Here is a 19301-nt window from a genome sequence, read left to right as displayed (position 1 = left end):
TGAGCAACACCATGAGCCATCGCTTCCCCTCCTTTTCTCTCACATCCACATGCAGACACGCGCTGGCATGAATATAATTCAGTGTCAGATTGAGTGAAGAAATTGCATGATGCCTAGATGTGTGATGATGGCATCCCTAGTCCCACACACACACACACACACACACACACACACACACACACACACACACACACACACTCTGCTTGTTTACTTCCAGGCTTCTGGCAGGCATGTTCAGGGGCAAAGGTCATGGCCATGTGGACCGTTGCCATGCTGGTTAGCAACCATTGCTGTGGTGCTGAAACTGACTTAGACTGAAAAAAAGCATAGACTGGCGTAATTAAAATAGGCTTGAACCCTCTTGATGATGACGCAGTCCAACCCAGTCTGGCCCTAGGCAGCCTAGCGGCCTTCGTAAATCACAACACAGCCTCTGCTATTTGCAAGCTGGAGCGAACTGGCTACGCTCTGTTTCCCTCTCTCTCTTTCTGTTTGCTTTATTCATGCAATCCTTTGGTTTTAATTAGGGCTGTCAATCGATTAATGCTTTCAATTCGGCATATCATTATTATAACATGACATGCTGAATAATCAAATTAATTGTAATCACTTACATAAATATTTGATGAGAACAATTCAAACGAAGGTAGTTCTTAATAAGTCAATATATTTTTTTTTACTTAAGCCTGTCCTATAGTCCAGAACAATCCATTTTGCAATAAAAGCTGCACTCCTGCTTGGCTACTGTTGTTAATTTAGATAAACCCTATAGAAAATCCCATAGGAACTAAGTGATAAAGTGGTAAAAATAGTTTGGAAACTCTTCTTTCATGGGCTGGATTGAATTGTGCTGTTGCAAAGCATTTTACCTGGTGTTTTTCATAAAAAAATAAAATAAAAAATGATTAAATTACACAGGAACATAATTAAACAATGCAAATGACTGCACATGTAAGTGATCCTTTGTATAGACTTACATTCGAAAAGAGGGGAGAATGGCAGATAGCAATATATGTTCAAAAAGTTTGGGGTCAGTGACATTTTATTTTAAGAAATTAATACTTTTATTGGGCAAGGATGCATTAAATTGATCGAAAGTTATAACTTTCTATTCATCAAATAATCCTGAAAACAAAATATAATGGTTTCCAGAAGAATATTACGCAGCACAACAGCGATATTAAGAAACGCTACTTGATCTCTAATAGCATATCGAAATGATTTCTGAAGGATCATGTGACATTGAAAGCTAGATTAATAGCTGCTGAAATCACTACAGGAACATTTATTGCTAATATTTAAGGTTTATGTATGATTGATTACACTACTAAATTAACGACTTTAATTGACAGTTGTAGTTTTACAGCTTCCCAAATACTTTTTAATGCACAGCAGGACTTGAGCTCAAATCTGTGCACTCTCAGTTGAGAGCGATGCTTGTTTTGAGAGCGAGCACCCTGTGATCTTTGTGTTAGTAGATGTATGTAACTAGGACAAGTGCTGGTGGGGTGGCTGCTTGATTCGCAGAGGCTGTGATGGAGCGATAGAGGGAGAGACGTGACGAAGACATTGATGGACTGATGAAGAGCACTGTTCTTTTGTCAAGAGCAATGAGCGTTTAAAGCTCAGTCAGACACCTGCTCATGTCACCTGTGCGCTGGGATTTCTCGCTGCACATGAAAATGTTTAGGTTTGTGCATTCAGACGTGGTTCCATGGAAGAGTTCACATGCAAGATGTTGAGATGATAGCGTGTGTGTGTGTGTGTGTCGTTTACAGGCACATGTGTGAAAACATTATCTTGCGGTTGTTTTAGGGTTTATTTCTACCTATAGGGCTGAACAGAATATTAGGCTGATTTATTTAAAGTCCTTTTTTAGAGCAAGTCACTTCACTCAACAACCATCTTGGCAGTTTTTTTATTTTTTATATATGTCACGCAAGGATGGCTTCTTCCTACTTTAATGGGATAAGACCAAAACCGCCAAAACTGTTTGTCAAATCATGAATGCAAATCCAGTGCAGCTAATGCAAAATGTGTTCTAGAGCAAACAGACCGATGCCTAAATTCTGAAATTGGCTTTTTTAAATTTAAAGGCAGGACTTCATTGCATTCAGATCCCAAACTGAGGATTGTGATTCATTTTCTACTAGTGGCCTGTTTTCTCTTTCATAGACTGTCTCTCTAAACACACTGGACTTCATTGATTAATTATTCTTTTTTATTATTGTTCAAATTTCTGCTTTTTGTGGGGGGGGGGGGTCATCTAATTGTAAATTATGACATTTTACAATCATGACCAAAGTTTGTGGGTGTTTCTGTAGCATTGGACACTTTTATGTTCCAGGGAACATTTTTTATATACACATTTAAAAAAATGTCTTCTCCTCCTCCTCCCCTTCTTGTCTTCTTCTTCTTTATTGAAACAGATTTGGAATGTAACTTTTTATTTTATTTTTGTTACCTTTTTGTTTGCGTATAGATTTTATTGTTCCAGTCCCAAACTTTCCATCTTCAAATTTGAAAGCTTAAAATATTCATTATTATTTTAAAATGGATCATCTAAACAAAAAAATAATTAATATACATATATTTCTATACATAATCTTTAATTTATATGTGCAACAAAAAAAACAAAAACAAAAACAAGGAGAAGCTATTTTATTCCAGAAATGTTTAAAATGCATTTTTTTTTAACTACATCCTTTCCACTGCAGATCACTATTTTGTGTAGAAGTGTTTTGAGAGAGTTTTATATCTAAAAGTCCGAATGGTAAGTTATTCTGTTCTGTGCTTCATAAGTGATGCCTATGATTTGTGTGTATGCTGGGTATCAGTGTTTGTGAATATGAATAAGTACACATTCCCAGAGCAGTTTGCTTATCTAGCATATCTTGTGAAAGCTGTTTTCTGAGGAAAACCTTAACATGGAGACCAAGCGCTTCATGAGTGCTGAGCTCAGCTTTCAAGGTATTTAGACTGAGATTAATCGGAGGCTTTTTGAATGGATGCTCTAGTTCCCCAAACACTGTTTCAGCCTCATACCTTTCCTGTGAAGTGCTCCGAGCAGAATACGGTGGCCATCATTTGGCGTCATAAATAGGATCTCTGACTTAATGTGCTGTTGGTGCCACTGCTGTGCTTTGCCTTTGCCACGGTCACACACAAACACTGACATACACACACATGTTCTCTACCCAATCCCAGCTTTAGGTCCATCCAGTAATCGTTATTGGCCATAGTATTTAATTTGTGTAGTGGCAGCTGTTATTGTGTGGAAATGGAGGCTGAATCACAGGGAGTGTATTGATGTGATAGAGGGATGAAGTGAAAAGGTGCGGAGAGCCAGCAGCATTAGAAAGGATAGATGGAGGAACCCGACAAATAAGCTCTGTTCCAAAACCTAGTGCGCTGCCTACCGAGGCAGCATTTTAAGGCATCGTAGGCAAGCATCCAACAAGAAGACTGCTGAAACAAAATGATGCTGCCTTCTAAAACACCTCATTTTTTTGCCGAATTCTAAGGCCACATTGCATTTATGCTTCACCGAGAACGCAACTGCAACAAGTTCTGTGAAAACAATTCATCAAACATAGCGTGCAATCTGAGACATATATTCACTTCAAATAGATAGGGTGAATAGGTGATATTCTAGTAGACATGATAACATTTAGCAATCAGTTTAAATTATAAATGATCATCTCTTTTGCAGTTATGCTTATGTGACAGTACATTGTTGCACTGGCATGAAAGAAAATCCTTTTAAACTTTCAAGTGATTTAAAATAACTGTTGTATCTTTAATAAGAATCATTGTATATGTCATTCATATGAAGTATGTGCAGTATTTTACATATCACAGTTTCTGTAATATTTCTTACTTCTTTTAGATGGTTATACCTGATCAACTTTTTATTTAATTCTATCTTTGTTCTGTTGTATTTATTGGTTTTGTTTGGTTTCTTTTGTTCTTACGTTATTTAATGTATACTTGTGTTTACTATGCTTGAGGACTGTGACTTGTATCATTTAGGGTAATATTGTGATCAATCTACAATTGTAAAATGTCAGTGTCATCAAACATTTTGTCACTGTAACAACCATATTTCCAGCTAAAATAACTTTCCCTAGTCCTCTGTGGTTTTTTTTTTTTACCACAATTTGTATGACTGTTCCTGTCTATATGAGGTTCCATTCCAGTTAGAATTCATTAATAATTTAATATTAATGCAGTTCAATGCAGCTCCCTTTGTAGTTGGTGAGACAGCTGGATGTTGAAACAGAGCTATAGTGTAAAGGAGAGTATCTGCTGTGTCTCAAAGCATGAGCATGATGCTAGATGCTAGCAACGTCAAGGTCATGGGTTCAGTTTTCAGGGAATGCATGTTCAGTTAAGATTTGCAATGCAAGTCCCTTTGGATAAATTGCCTAATGCACTGTGTGCATGTAAACGTAAGCACACACGTACACTTAGCAAAGATTTATGGTTGGGGGTGTGTTTTCATAGCTTTTACATTGCTTTTAAATCAGACCCATAGATGAAGAGGAGAGGAAAAGAAAGAGAAGATGAAGGGAGTGTGAAAGAAGGGGAGGGAGTTCACTATTACCGCCCCACTCCTCCCCTTCTCTGCTCCTCTGATAATGCTGTTGCTGAGGCTGTAGAGCACATCAGTATTGCTTGTGTGCACTAGCCTCGCAGACTCAGACTTGCAATGATCGGTTGTCTGTACTGCGTGCTTATTCTGTCCATGAATGCACAACATGGGATCTGAAATCTCAAATCCACCCCCTGATCCCTAAACCCGCCCATCTCCACCCTTAAACCTACCAATCTCCACCCCCTAGATGTGGATCCGGACACGCCCCCTGGATCTTGTGTTCTGCAGGGAAGGGTTACAAAGCCACCAAAGCGTTTTTTCCTGAGGCTAGCATATTTTTTCAATTGGGAGCAATGGGAGTATTTAAAAACAGCAACAGCGTGACGAGATGGTGAGCGTCTACTTCACACTGAGCGCTGCATGCTTGGCGTTTTTTTTTTTTTTTTATGGTTGCTGAGAACTGAAAAATATTCAGCTCTGGGTAAAACGCAGCGCTCATCAGTGTCCCTTTTTACCCAGCCGTCAACAATGGCCAACAATGGACAGATAGAAAAAACAGGACAGATATCACCAATCAAAGCTTGTAGGCACCTAGTTAGGACATAATGTGAGACCAAGACTGTACAGAACTGACTGTACACTGTTTGATACATGAGAAACAGCATAATTTCTATTCACTTTTCATGCCATCTGACAGATAGAAAGTCAGAAAAAGAAATAAAAGGAAGAAAAGATTATATCAGCTACCAAATAACTGAAATTGCACAGAAAAACAGCATTTTTGGTGCAGTTTTGCATACATGTTCACTTAAAATGCACAGATACAGACACACTCACATGGTTATACACAAACTTGGTCATTCATCATTGATAAAGGACTCAGGCTGTGAGCTACCCTGGGGCCTAAACAGTGGCTTACTCACACAGAGAAGTAAAGAGAGAGAAAATCTCTATCTCTCTCTCTCTCGCTCGTGCTTCTCTGTCTCTCTGACACACAAAAACCCATTTATCATTGATTTTATATAAGAGTGATTGGGGTGAGATTCTCTTTTGGCTGTTCTTGATGTCTTCTTTCTGTTGGTTTTCCTTCGTTTCTCCCTCTGTTTGTTGTTTGGAGTTACTCTGTACAGGAGAACACATTGTAATCAGCTAGAGGGTGTTGGCTCTGTAGGCAGCACATGTGTTGAATATGCAACGGTTACAGCCTCACTTGCTTTTGGAAATTAATGAAGGAGAAATTGTGGCGGCCGCTCTGCCGTTTTTAGGAACTGCTGTGCTGGTGTCTGTCTTTGTAATACAGTAAAAAGACTAGAAATGCAATGCCAGTTTATTACAGACACACACACACACACTTCATCAGGCAGTGATTAAGCAGATATGAGTAGTGTGTGAGTAATGGTGCTGTCTAATTAGCACGGCGCTGATTGTCGCTGACCCTTCACGGAGCGAAGTGTCCCGGTCCATATTAAACCCATGTAAATATTTGCTTTTAACTCTTCCTCTTCTGTTGTTTCCAATTTTGTGCTCTGGTGGGCTGCGACCACTCATTCATTCCCGTGTGTTTGTCCCCTATGACTGGACAAAGGTTATCCTCCTCGTCTCTTTCTCTCTCTTTCTGTAAACTGGTTTTGGGGAATAAATAGAAAATATTTTGGGAAAGAGACTTGGAATGGGCAGTGGGATTACAGGCTAACTCTCTCCTAGAAAAAAATGATCTTGTTTAAGATTAATGTACTTTATGGGTGTGACAAAAGTTGTTTGTGTTAAATATAGACACAGGCTGCAATTTTGTGTTTGGGATGTAAGAAGCAAGGGCAATATGATCTCATTTGTAATCGTATTCTTATGTATTGTATAAAATGCTGTATGAACAGCTTTAGATATGCATAATTTTTTACTAACACTTTTAGTTCATAAAATATTGAAGGGATTGAAATGATAGGCTAAATTTACTGTTTTGGGGGGTAACTAAAATATGTTTAATATTTGTTTAATATATATCTATTAATATATTTTAGAAAGAAGTCTCTGATGCTTCCCAATGCTGCATTTATTTGTATTACAAAAAAAAAATTTCAGTTATTATTATGTATGTACATATATATATATGTATATGTATTTGTGTGTGTGTGTGTGTGTGTGTTAATACAATTAAAGATTACATTGTAATATATATTAAAATAGAAACCATTTATTTGGCAAAGCAGCAATTTTCAGAAGCTATTATATGCTTTTCATTTTTTTTTTAAGTATAAAAGTTTTTACTGTCACTTTTGTCGAATTAAATAAATCCTTGCTGAGTAACAGTATTTAGTTCTTTTCAAACTGATTTGAAATATATATTTAAAGTGTAATATAAAAGATTTGTAAAGATTTGTTACATTTTTAAAGCTGCACATGTGTAAATACATTTAATATGTTTCAGTTGGCATTGAAGGTAGCACAGAACAATCAATTCAAAGAAGAAACAGTAGACTCTATACGAAAAAGCTGAAAAACTAAATATAATTTTAAAATAAAAATAACCCATTTATCAACCATTAGTGATAATTATAGGTCTTTCTTGATCTCTCTTTCTATGCTTTCAAGCCCTTCTGTGTGCCGTCCTTTACTCAAAGATCAACGGACGGATAAAAGGGGGGCAGAGACATGAGATAAAGTGGAGGGAGAAGGTTTACCGACAGGTTGTGGATGTCTTTTGACCTGACCGTCAGCAGTTCTGCTATCAGTTGGCTGACACACCGCTGTCATCTCCCAGGGTGCCGAGCAGCAGCGAAACCTCGAGGGTCTGAATGAGGGCGGTTCTCAGACCCGCCCCTGCACACATCTGTCCTCCTTTATGACACCCGCTGCAGGTATCTTCTGTCTCAGACACAGACAGGCCTGGTGCCAGTGTCTCCAATTCACACCTCACTGTTCCCCTTTTCTCTCTCGTAGCCTGTTTTGTCCGTCTGTTTCTCTCTGTCTGTTTATTTCTCCCATTCATCATTGTCCATCACACCCGGAGGGCATACGGCACAGCCACAACTGGCCAATTTAAATCTTGTAACGATGCCAATCAAGCAATTAAGACCCAAACAACCTGTGTGCTCCCCCCCCCACCCCACATACAGCCGCTCTGCTAATGCTAACTCATGCTAGCTCCGGTCCTGCCGCTCTTCTTCCTCTCTTGCCCCGGCTGCGGCAGCATCAGCTGCTGCTGGACCCTTCCAGTCCTCTGATTAAACACAGCACACACTGTGACAAGCTCATTAGTCTGACATAAGCCTTAATTACTGCTGCGGCTGACTCTAGATCAGCGTGGAACGGAAGGGCAGATGGAAATGTGGGAAAGGTATCGCATGGGAGCTGACTGACATATGTGATGAACTGTCAGAGGGTGAATGCAGCAGTTCAGCAGGGTTACGAGCCACACGACCCTGGTGTGGGTTCTTTAGCATGCGTCATGAGCAGCGATGTAGCAAATTAGGAAAATACATTCAAGCTGCACTATTGTTAGCTAACAAAATGAAGCAAATGCCACTTTCATGTCACCTCATTGGCTGCTTATAAAGTACATATAATGCATGACATCCATAATGCTAGCCAATACCCTAAACTTAACAACTACCTTATAAACTAATAATAAGCAGAAATTAGGAGGTAATTGAGGCAAAAGTCATAGTTGATGGTTAGTTAATAGTGAGAATTGGACCTTAAAATAAAGTGTGACCGTTAATTTAAATGTTTAGTTTTTCATTTAATATAGTATTAGGAGTTTTAATGGAATTATCAGTTGCAAACAGATTATAAAAAAAACTATGTTTGGAGGAGCTGTGTTTCTTAAGTTGTTGTTTAGCAATATGATATGTCTGCCGCTTATTATTTGGCAGAGTACATACAGTAGTTAATTCCTTTTTTAATATTAATTGCATCTATTTATTATAAATTGATGTCTAATCACATAGCTGTTAATTGCAAGAAGAAAAATTCTGCTTTAATAAATTGTTGTTATTAGTTGTAACAGGGAATGATGACTATACAATTAATTTGTCAGGAATTGAAATTAAAACAAATAGTAAAATGTAAGCAAGTATGACTCATAAATACATACAGCTAATAGAAACCGCAAAAACACTTTCATAGAGTGTTAAACAGAAGTATATAAATATTTATTTTGATACAAAAATGGAGATATCAAATTCAGTGCATGACAAGTGAGTCGATCCAAACAAACAAAGAGGCACCTAAATGAATCAGACATCCCAGCAACACATGAGAGAGGGAATAGATTCTGAGAGAATGCATTTATTGCCTCTGTTTGCTCTGGTGTAAGGCTGTTTGCCCGATACACTATGACATAAAAACAGGCATGTCGTGCAACACTGCTGGCAAAAATAGCTTGTTATTTGAAAAGCTACACAATTTTGAAGACAGCCAAACTTCTGTCATGCTATTGAGAATGCAGTTTAGTTATTAGTGTCGCTACTTTTAGTTAGTTACGAAACACTGCTCAGAAGCTAGCGGTGCTCTCGCTGTTCCTTTCCATCTCTAATCTCTGTCATGTATTTGCCCTAATCTTTCACATGCTCTCCAGTGTTAACTCATCCCGCCTTTTCTCCTCATCAATGCGGGTGTATTATCGTTTAAGAAGAGTGTTGGGTGTGTGTGTGTGTGTGTGTGTGTGTGTGTGTGAGATGCAGTATATTTGGTCTCTAAGGTTTAATTAAAGAGCATTCAGAGAATCCTGTCAATGGTCCCAAGACTCCCCTCAGAACCCTAGAGTCATCCTCTTCTATTTTACACTCCACAGAACACACACACACACACACACACACGTTTGTTTGTGTGAAAAGTGGGGACATGCCATAGGTGTAATGGTTTTTATACTGTACAAACTCTATATTCTATCGCCCTACACCAACCCTAACCCTCACAGGAAACTTTGTGCATTTTTACTTTCTCAAAAAAACTCATTCTGTATGATTTATAAGCGTTTTGAAAAACAGGGACATGGGTTATGTCCTCATAAGTCACCCTCTCCTTGTAATACCTGTGTCATACCCATGTCATTATACAGAGTTGTGTCCTGATATGTCACAAAAACAACAGCACACACACACACACACACACAGTCACCTGATAAAGTGACAAATTATAAGAGGAGTGATACTGAGAAACAAGGTTTTTAGTTTTCAGGTTTCCCTGTTTTTACTGACAGGTACAATGCTGTTAAACCTAAATTGAGGACATAAAGGATACACCAGACTTAATATAATAGTTTGTGTGTGCACAAGTATGTATAGGATTTAATTTTGTAATTTTTTCCGCCAATATATTTAGTCACATAGTCTCAATTATAGGGACATGTACTGCATATCAGGAAAGATGCACCCTTTATGGTATTCAAAGACTAAATGCATTTACATTTTCTTATATGCAACATTTTATCTTTATTGAACTTAATTTACATAAGGGTGGAAAATGAATGCAAACTAAGCACAGTACTGAGTCTTAAATTATTATGAATGAAAGTAGGAGTAATTACTTCTGTCTGACCTCATTATATACTAGACTGATGGGGGATTTATACCAGAGTTGCTTTTGGATTTTTACAGCATTTATCTGTATTTAAAGTACTAGTGCCTGTACAGGCCCCTGGGCTAAATACCTACTGTGTCTTCATACCTCTGGTTTTCTCTCTCTCTCTATTCCTTTATCTTTCGCTCATTCTTTTTAATTTTTTTTCCATTCCATAGTTCTCAAATTCAAATAGCTTTATTGGCATAACAAAAAGACAGACTCACACAAGGCAACGACAGTGCTGCACTAGAAACGCTAATAGCCACATTAAATGAGACTATTATGGGATGGTGATGAAGTAATATCACTGGAGGAGTCCATTCAGCATGATGATTGTTGCCACATTAACGATGATGGTGATGATGATGAGGATGCAATGTTTTGCTTTTTAAATAGCTTGCCATTCACATTTACTGCACCAAGGAGGTCTATAATACCTGCAGACAGCTCTCAGTTAGCATTCCCATTTTTCCCAATGACGGTTGCTCGGTTTGAAATTTGCCATCATTGCCAGATTTTTTGGATGCAATCACCTCAGCTCTGGAGCTGAAGGAAATGACATCTGTGTTGAATCCATCTGTACGGCTGCAATATTTAGTGTTATGATTTCTCATTCAATTTTCAATCTGTTTCTACGCCTACCTTTTGTAATGTCTCTAATCTTCTCCTATTTGTGTCCTCCGGTGCTGTTATATATGACATTCCTGTCATCTCAGGAGTCGAGATTTAATGCCTCTTTCTCCATTAGTTTTAAAGTTCACTGCTTATGCTTGACCTTTCATCCTCCGTCTTGTCCGGACTTCAAATCTAAATCCACATTAAATCCATTCACATCACATAAATCTCTCTCTCTCTCTCTCCTCTGTTTTAGCTAACCGTTAAAATGCTTAAGCGTCGAAGCTAGGCGCTCTTGGCTAAATGCTAACACCATTTGAAATGAACATCAAAGTTTTAAAGCATCAATCAGCTCTCTCGGGCGATTAGAGGCTTTAAAAAACAAAAGATGCGTTCACGGCGAAATGCGTCGGTTCTTAATTAGACTTCATATCCGCACAGATGATTTCATTCAGGATGTGAGAGCTAAAATATCTATTTTTAGTTTGTTAGTCACAACTGACTGATAGAGGCTCATTGTGTGGGTGTTTCGAGATGTTTTCCTTCACATCACTGTCTCCCTGTCTCTGTCTTATTGTGTTTATGATCCTCATAATGCCCTGAACGAGTCGTCTGAGCTGTCTTTTGCCTGCAGTATTGCATTTTTCCAGGGCTTAGACGTTGAAGCCTACGTGAGGCACTGCTATTGCTGAGTCACTGAATTTTTAAGCTTCATAAACATTGAAAACCATTAATGTTTGATGGGAAATGTTATAGAACTGTTTAACTTGTTCCAGTTTTCTGTCTCAAATGCAATCTTGCTGTGTCATTAAAGATCTGGGCTAGAAACTAAAAGGTTATAAGTTCAATCCTCCTGGAAATCCTTTAGTAATCACCAATGCCTGCAAGATGCTTAATAGGATGGTTCACCTAAAAATAAGTTACTCATCCACAAGAGTAGATGCAAATCTGTATGAATGCCAAGATCTATCATTAAACTCTAGATGGCAGAGGCTGATGGGTTGTTAATGAAAACTGAGGATATTAACAGAATTAGTCTAATTGCACAAGCTGATTTGTTCATGTATCATGTGCAGCCAATAAGCTTGCTGCTTTACATTTACAGTAAATGGCTGGTTAGCATCCACTAGTTCGCAGCAGGCTTTGAGAGTTCCTCTGAAACCCTCCACCTTCCCCAGCTCCACCTGTGTAGATCTGCTACAGGTTATTCAATATGTTGCTTGTACAGCAGTAGAAATGTCTAAATACTCGCTGCACTTTATTTGAGTATTTGGAGTAGCAAGTTCATATACTTGCTTGCAGCAGCTACAGCAATAACCAACAGCAGCAGCGTTGCAGATCTACTGTATTCCACCAAGACCAAAAACATTGCACGGTAATGGATATTACAATGTTAATCTACCAAGGGTAGAACTGGATTTCGAGAAATGTTGTTGAGCAATGGTAAATGTGACCACACCTTTGCAATGAAAATCAGTGTGGTCCAAAACAACCATTGCATTTTGTTGTATAGACACAAAAATACTGAGACATTCTTCTGATTATCTTCTTTTGTGTCGCAGAGGCAGACAGGTTCGCAATGATTTCAGGGTTTGTAAATGATGACAGAATTAAATCCAGGTTGCAGCATTCAACATTGTACAAATCCATGTGGCTGATATGTGCATACAAAGGGTAGCAACTTGCACATTAACCTTTAATCACTAACACTTACCCTTTTTGTTGTTCTTGGCAGGACCAGCAATCATCTGTGTGACCTCTATAACTGACCTCATGAGGACGGCTAAGGGAGATGGAACGTAACAGAATTTTCTTCTTTACTCTCTATTGCATTCCCACGATAATACACCAGGGCTGAGCACAACCACAGCCCCTCGTCGACCCCAACCCTTCCACAGTCCCCCCATTCCTGTCCTCCCTCTTTCTCCCTGAAAGACCAAAACAAACCAGCGGGACCACTTTTTCTTGTTCTGTTATAATAGTTTAACTTTCCTTTGCCCTTCACCCGTGACAAAGCAAAGCGGAAGTCAATAAACCGGTGAAGCGGAGAAGGAAAAACAAGACAGTCATGTATCTGCCCCATGCCTTCAAATTCAATTTGGGCCATGCCCGCAATTCAGAGGCCACCCACGCAGTTACTCTCCTCTGGTTGGCTCTGTGGATCACCTTGGCATCGTGTCAGCGCATTGATCCCGGCTCCAAATATCCCACCGTCACCACAAACTACGGAAAGTTGCGTGGGATTAAAAAAGAGCTTAACAATGAGATTCTGGGTCCCGTTGAACAGTACCTTGGCGTCCCCTATGCCACAGCACCAATCGGAGACCGTCGTTTTCAACCACCGGAAGCTCCTGGGTCTTGGCAGGAAGTGCGGAACGCTACACAGTTCGCCCCTGTTTGCCCGCAGAACGTGCATGGTGTTTTACCTGAGATCATGCTGCCCGTGTGGTTTACCGACAACTTGGATGTGGCCGCGACCTACATTCAGAATCAGAGCGAAGACTGTCTCTACCTCAACGTCTATGTTCCCACAGAGGACGGTGAGTGTCCGACACAACACAGCAAAGCATTATGGTTATATCTAATAGAGGAGTAGAGTGCAACAGTGCCCATCCACATTTTTTTTTCAGCTGCCTTGGTTCAGGAAGTATTTTCCCATAGGTATTTTAAAAAAGTCAAAGGAGTTATAAGCCATGAACAAAATCAACCAGCTACGAGGTAAATTGTTTGAAGCAAACAATCTGACAAAAAGACAAAACTTTAATAAGGGAAGGACCTAGAACTATTGATGTTGATTACGGATATAGAAACAATCTATTTTATGTAATTGCAAAATATGCATTATATACAAATATTATGTACATATATATACAAATAGGGATAGGTGCTAAGAAAATATTTTGGCACAATCTTCTTGTTTGGATTCTCCGATTGGTGGAGTTTTTTTTGCAGAATCATAGGTAGGGGTGCTCCGATCACGATCGGCCGATCGTTAATGCGCATCTCGTCAGTAAAGCCGGTTCTCTAATCAGCGGTTAATTCCATCAGGTGCGTGATTTCACATAGAGCAGCTGTTACTACACAGAGCCGTTGTTAACTGAGAAGATGTGTCAAAAAACGCTGAAAATTAACGTGATTTGCGCATCTTCTCTATTAACAATGGCTCTGTGTAGTAACAGCTGCTCTATGTGAAATCACGCACCTGATGGAATTAACCGCTGATTAGAGAACCGGCTTTACTGACGAGATGCGCATTAACGATCGGCCGATCGTGATCGGAGCACCCCTAATCATAGGTATATTATACACTTAACAACCTCGTAGCTCACAGTAGGTCTGTCTTCAACAGGTTATAAATTAAAGAACAATTCACCTATGGAGAAAACTAATGGGGTTTTAACTGCTGCACTCTATTATTGAGTAATGGAACCTATAGGCATGCATGTTACATGTACTGCATAGTAGATGCTACAATGTTTAGGGATAATTTGCCCGAAATTGAAACTTGTTGTCATTTACTCATTGCTTTTTACTGATGTTCCAAATCTGTATGACTTGCATTCTTCTTTGTAACACAAGATAATATATTTCAAACAATGTCTTGTTTTGTCCATATAATGAAAGCCAGTGGGGTCCAGAATTGTTTTGGACCTCACTGACTTAACCTGTATGGACAGAATCAATAGAAACATTTTGCCGTGCTGGCGAAAACGAGTCGGAATGATCAAATTTTCAAAAAAATGTTTTTATTATTTTCACATTCTCCATTAAAATGCCTTCAAAAGTATATATGACTTGTTGAAATCAGACAAAAAAATGACTTAGCTACAGTTTGAAGGCAATAGAGTCAGCAGAGTTCATTTCGAGAAAAATCGAGTTAAAGTTTTGTAAGCAAAATCACATAGCAACGTTGCATATTTTCCTCCTATTCTTTTCATAATAGTACTATTGATTACAATATAGCAATTTAATTTGAACTATACAAAATGAGAACAGATTCAAATTAACAGTTTAATCAAGAGCGAGTGATTCCTTCTTTTGTTCAAATGTATGACGTACATTGAGACTGATCTATATTAAGGCCTACTGTAATCAATTTATCTAATATAATGTTACACAACAGATTTTTCCCCAACTATTAACTAAACGTTTATGTAAGACACAACAGATTATGTTTGTTTGATTCTCGACAAGACAGGCTATTTCACAATAATGTACTTTATTGGGAGATCATGTACTTTGGGAGAGAGAGGCGAATCTTACGCATGCGCTTTGCAAATGTTGTTTAATTACTATTTGGAGCATTGGGGTCACTATAAGAAGGGCTTAATAAAATTAATTTGTAAAATTCAACCAAAACTGATTTTTTAATTCTTTTGCCTGTAGCTCAAAACTAGACCGTGCGCATTCAGACTTAATTTTACCAGCATGGGTCCCTTATCTTTCTTGTGTGTTCTGTGGAAGAAAGAAAGCCATACAGATTTAGAGTGACATGAGGGTGAGTAAATCATGACAGAATTCTCATTTACGACTGGACTATCTCTTTAACACTACAAAGAACTTTACAGTGAAAATGAAATAATTTTCTTCCTTTGAACTTTGGTGCAGCTTTACCAGACCTTGACTAAGAACATGCCCTTGCCTTTTCCCAGTTATGATCAGTCCACTGCATTCTGGATCAGGACTTGTCAGGAATAGTTTACCCTATGATTTACTTAAAGAGTGAGGCCAGCTGGAAAGACTAAAGCATTCTGGGAAATTACTTATGCTCCAGTATAAGACATACGTTTACGACAGATTGGGGAAAATTGATGGAGAGTTAACAAATCAAAGAAGTGACTGACTTTTCAGACTGTGGTAAAACCCCTCAACATTTGTCTTTTTCTTCTCCTCTTCCAGTTCTTTTTTGTCCTTTTTTTTTTTTTTTTTTTTACTTTTGAGAAAGAGCAAAGTGGACAGATACTCTCAGAGGATGGAAAGAGCTGATTTGCGAGGAGGTGTTTTTCTCCCGCAATTAAGCTTCCAGCCGCCAAGTCGCCCAGAGAAGCAAATTATTGACATCAGCAGTAATTTGCAATCTCAGAGCCCTTTTTGCTCCCTTCCTCTCAGTTTTTACCTCTTTTTGTCAGCCAGTGTAGGTGTTTTGTGTTTACAATGGTAATTGTCTTAAGCAATTCTTTCAATTATGAAAGAATGCTTAGTAATTTGCAACCTGTGTTAATGAGAAAAATGCAACAAACTCATTACCTCAGTATGTGCACTATGTACAGTATATAATGCCTCAGTCATAGCACATCAGCACATTGCAGTCAGACTGAACATCTGCATAGGCCTGTGAGTGTTTGTTCACAGCAAAGATGCCAGTGTTGTTTTCTTGTTTTTTTTGACACCATCAGCAGTGCGTCTCTTTTCCTTCCTTCTCTTTCTGATTCTCTCTCTCGTTGCGTCTTCCAACACTCATTCTCATCCCACATTATCTCTTTCTCTGCGCCATGTGTCTTCCACAAAGCCCTCTGCAAATCTGCCGATTCCTAGATTCCCAAATGTGCCAGCTCCCATTTTCCCAAATCCCCAAATTCCCTTTAATCCACTCAGTCTCTCCCAAGCCGGCTTGCAATCCTGCACATTTTAGAACAAATACGTTATCCAGTGCATTGTGTTTCAACACCAAATGGTGGATTAATTCCTTCATTTTGAACATAATTAAGCTGTACATGACTATATATATATATGTTCAGATCTAATAAAGGAGGTCTTTTGTTTAGTTTTACATATGTAGAGTAACTCTGCATCTTAGAACTGCAGTAAAGATATACAGATCTTATTTTACAAAAGTGTATGCTGTACTGCAGTTGATCCATGTGAGAGTTAAAAGAGGGGGTGGACAGGAGATCAAAGCTGAATCAGTTACTATATGTGGGGACCATCCCTGCCCCGAACTGCCCCAGGCAATTTATACAGCACTGTATATAGTCTCATTATTTGTCTCGCTTTGTTCTTGTTCCTCTGACTACATATAGTGACATCTGTTATAGCCTCTTTTAGAGGAAACTAAAGCAGAATTCTGAACTAAATATTTATGTTTTTATAGGACGGAATTGATTTCCATAATTATGTAAAAAATTTTGAAAGTAGTTTTGATCTCTGAAATACAGGTAAATAAATATTATAAATTATTTGTGTACGTTTTCTTTTTTCAGTATATTTTAAAATAAAAGGCTGTAATTTATACCTGTGATGGCAAAGCTGATTTTTCAGCATCCGCTCCTGTCTTAAGTCTCACGCGATCCTTCAAAAATCATTCTAATATGCTGATTTGGTGCTCAAGAAACATTTCCAATTAAACAGTTTTAATTTTGTGGGGGAACAGTGATGCATTTATTAAGGATTCTTTGATAAAAAAAACAAAAAAAAAAACAGAACAGTGTTTAATTGAAATAGAAATATTCTGTTTTGTTGTCCTTGAATTAAAGTCTTAATTTAATGTCAAACATCAACTAACCCCAAACTAACAAAATTTCCGTTATCTGTAGCAGTCATTAACAACATGGACATTTTCCCCTTTTTTTTTTTTTTTTTGATAAACAAATGTGGACAAAATGTGTAAACAAAAGCCTAGTTCTGGTTTTGGATGCCCAAATGTATTTTCTCTCATTTGTTGTCCGGTGTTTATGGCAGGGCTGAGAATGCCTGGGGAGAAAATAACTGAACCTGTGGGAGTTGTTTGAAGGCTAGAGGCGGATGGTCAATCAGAGGCATGTGTGAGCAGGACTGATGGGTTAGTTTTAGCATGACTGTGCACTCTGCAGCCCACCTGATACTGTCACCAGCCTGTCTACTCACTCTTCTCTGTCAGATCCATTTGACCGAGAGAGAACACAAGCTTACAGGATTTTCTCATTTTTTAAACCAAAAAAAAAAATAGATAAATTGATCAATAAATCAACAAGCAAGTAAAATCTGAATAGATTGGCTTTACACAAAGCAGATATACTGTAATATGATTCTGCCTCAAAGAGCTACAATAACATCCCATATATTGAAGGATCCCAAAGGCCAAGGAGGTAGAAATGAGAAATGGAAGAAAGAAATGAAGGAACACTTGAACAAAAGATGAAATTCGAATGGCATTCTTGTTTTCTATGGGAGGGAAATCAAAACTGCTTCGGAGAGCACCTGAGCGTTGGTGTGGAGGGCGTTTTTTAATTAGCTCCTGGAGTATTCTGAATATAGACGGACCGTTTCGGGCCCCTTTGAAGTATTAGAAGCCGAGAAGCACAAAAACAGCTCTGCGACGCGTGACAAAAATATATTCCAATATATATATATTCCAACAGAAGTTCACAGGCTACAGCTGGAGTGTTTGAGATATTGACTTTTAACAGGACCGGTTTAGTGTAACTCGGAGGTGGTCTGCCTTTAGCAATGGCATCATTGTCATATTACAACCAAATGAATGTTTAAAGGGAAAAAAAACATTTAGCCTTCTCTCCCCTGAACTACTGTAGCTTGTTCTTTTCCACTGTGTTTGCCTCTTTCACTAAATGAATACCAAAGGAAGGCTTCAAATTTGCAGCAAGGTCAAACCAATGGCTCAGTGTCTCAGCTTGGAGTTTTAGTAGAAAGTAATGAGAGCAAATTGGTAACTTTCCAGCTGAGAACGTGTGCAGGCTTACTTGAAATCGTGTGTGTGTGTGTTTGTGTGTGTGTGTGGAAATCCCAGAGCAGAACTGTTATATTGTTAGACTGCTGGGCCATGAGATTTTGGGGAGGAAGTGTGTGTTAATGAATGTGTCTATAAGGCTGTCAGCTCAAGAGAATAACAAATACTCAATTAAAAGAATGAGATAACAGCTGACAGACACAAGAAAATGAATATGACTTGAGTAATAAAGATGTATAGTGCAAGAATGAAGAACGAATGTACTGCAGAGCGAAGTAAATGAGAGAGATGCCGAGAAATGGAGGGAAATTGGAGAGGGAAGGAGATGAGAGCAGAAATGTATGGATAGATAACGCTGACACAGAATGAGGGTTTGGCAGGGGACGGGGTCATCTTGGCAACCCCTCAGCTCTTTCTGCGTGTAGCTGTCAGGCAGCACGTCAGAGCAGTGCGAGCGTGTGCGTGCGTTTTTGTGCGTTACCAGTAGACTCTCAATGAAGGAATTAGCAAGAGCACTGCCACACACTCTATTTATAACCACAGAAGAGTGAACCACTTGAGAGAAAGTTATTAGGTGTGTGTGTGTGTGTGTGTGTGTGTGAATTCTTGACGTAGGCCGTTGTTTTGCAGATGGTGCATTGTGCTGGGTCGTGCCGTGCTTTCTTTCTTTCTTCCTCTCCTCTCCTCTTTGCCTCACGCAGAAACTCTTCTCACATGCTAACAAGCTAATTGGTTTGACATCAGTTGTTGTCGGAGGTGTTTGTACAGTTACGGGATTGATGGAAACGAGCTTACTAAAGATCCCTATGATTTCTGGGACTGTTACAGAAAGTATCCTGAATGAATGGACTCCATTAATAAACA

The 19301-nt window shown here is 38.7% G+C and overlaps 1 protein-coding gene across 2 annotated transcripts in view; it reads left to right on the top strand.

Moving 5' to 3' along the window:
- LOC113105858 (neuroligin-2-like) overlaps nt 1-19301 on the top strand; it is a 145024-nt gene that overhangs the window by 43813 nt on the left and 81910 nt on the right. For both annotated transcript variants that reach the window (XM_026267209.1, XM_026267208.1), the window contains exon 2: nt 12510-13314. In XM_026267209.1, coding sequence (XP_026122994.1) covers nt 12843-13314 — 472 coding nt within the window. In that variant the 5' untranslated portion in view covers nt 12510-12842. The remainder of the gene's footprint in view (nt 1-12509; nt 13315-19301) is intronic.

Source organism: Carassius auratus, chromosome 7, assembly GCF_003368295.1.
Source record: "Carassius auratus strain Wakin chromosome 7, ASM336829v1, whole genome shotgun sequence".
In the NCBI taxonomy this organism is placed as follows: Eukaryota; Metazoa; Chordata; class Actinopteri; order Cypriniformes; family Cyprinidae; genus Carassius; species Carassius auratus.
The sequence above is the reverse complement of the archived record's forward strand: the minus strand, read 5'-3'. Positions and strand labels throughout refer to the sequence as shown.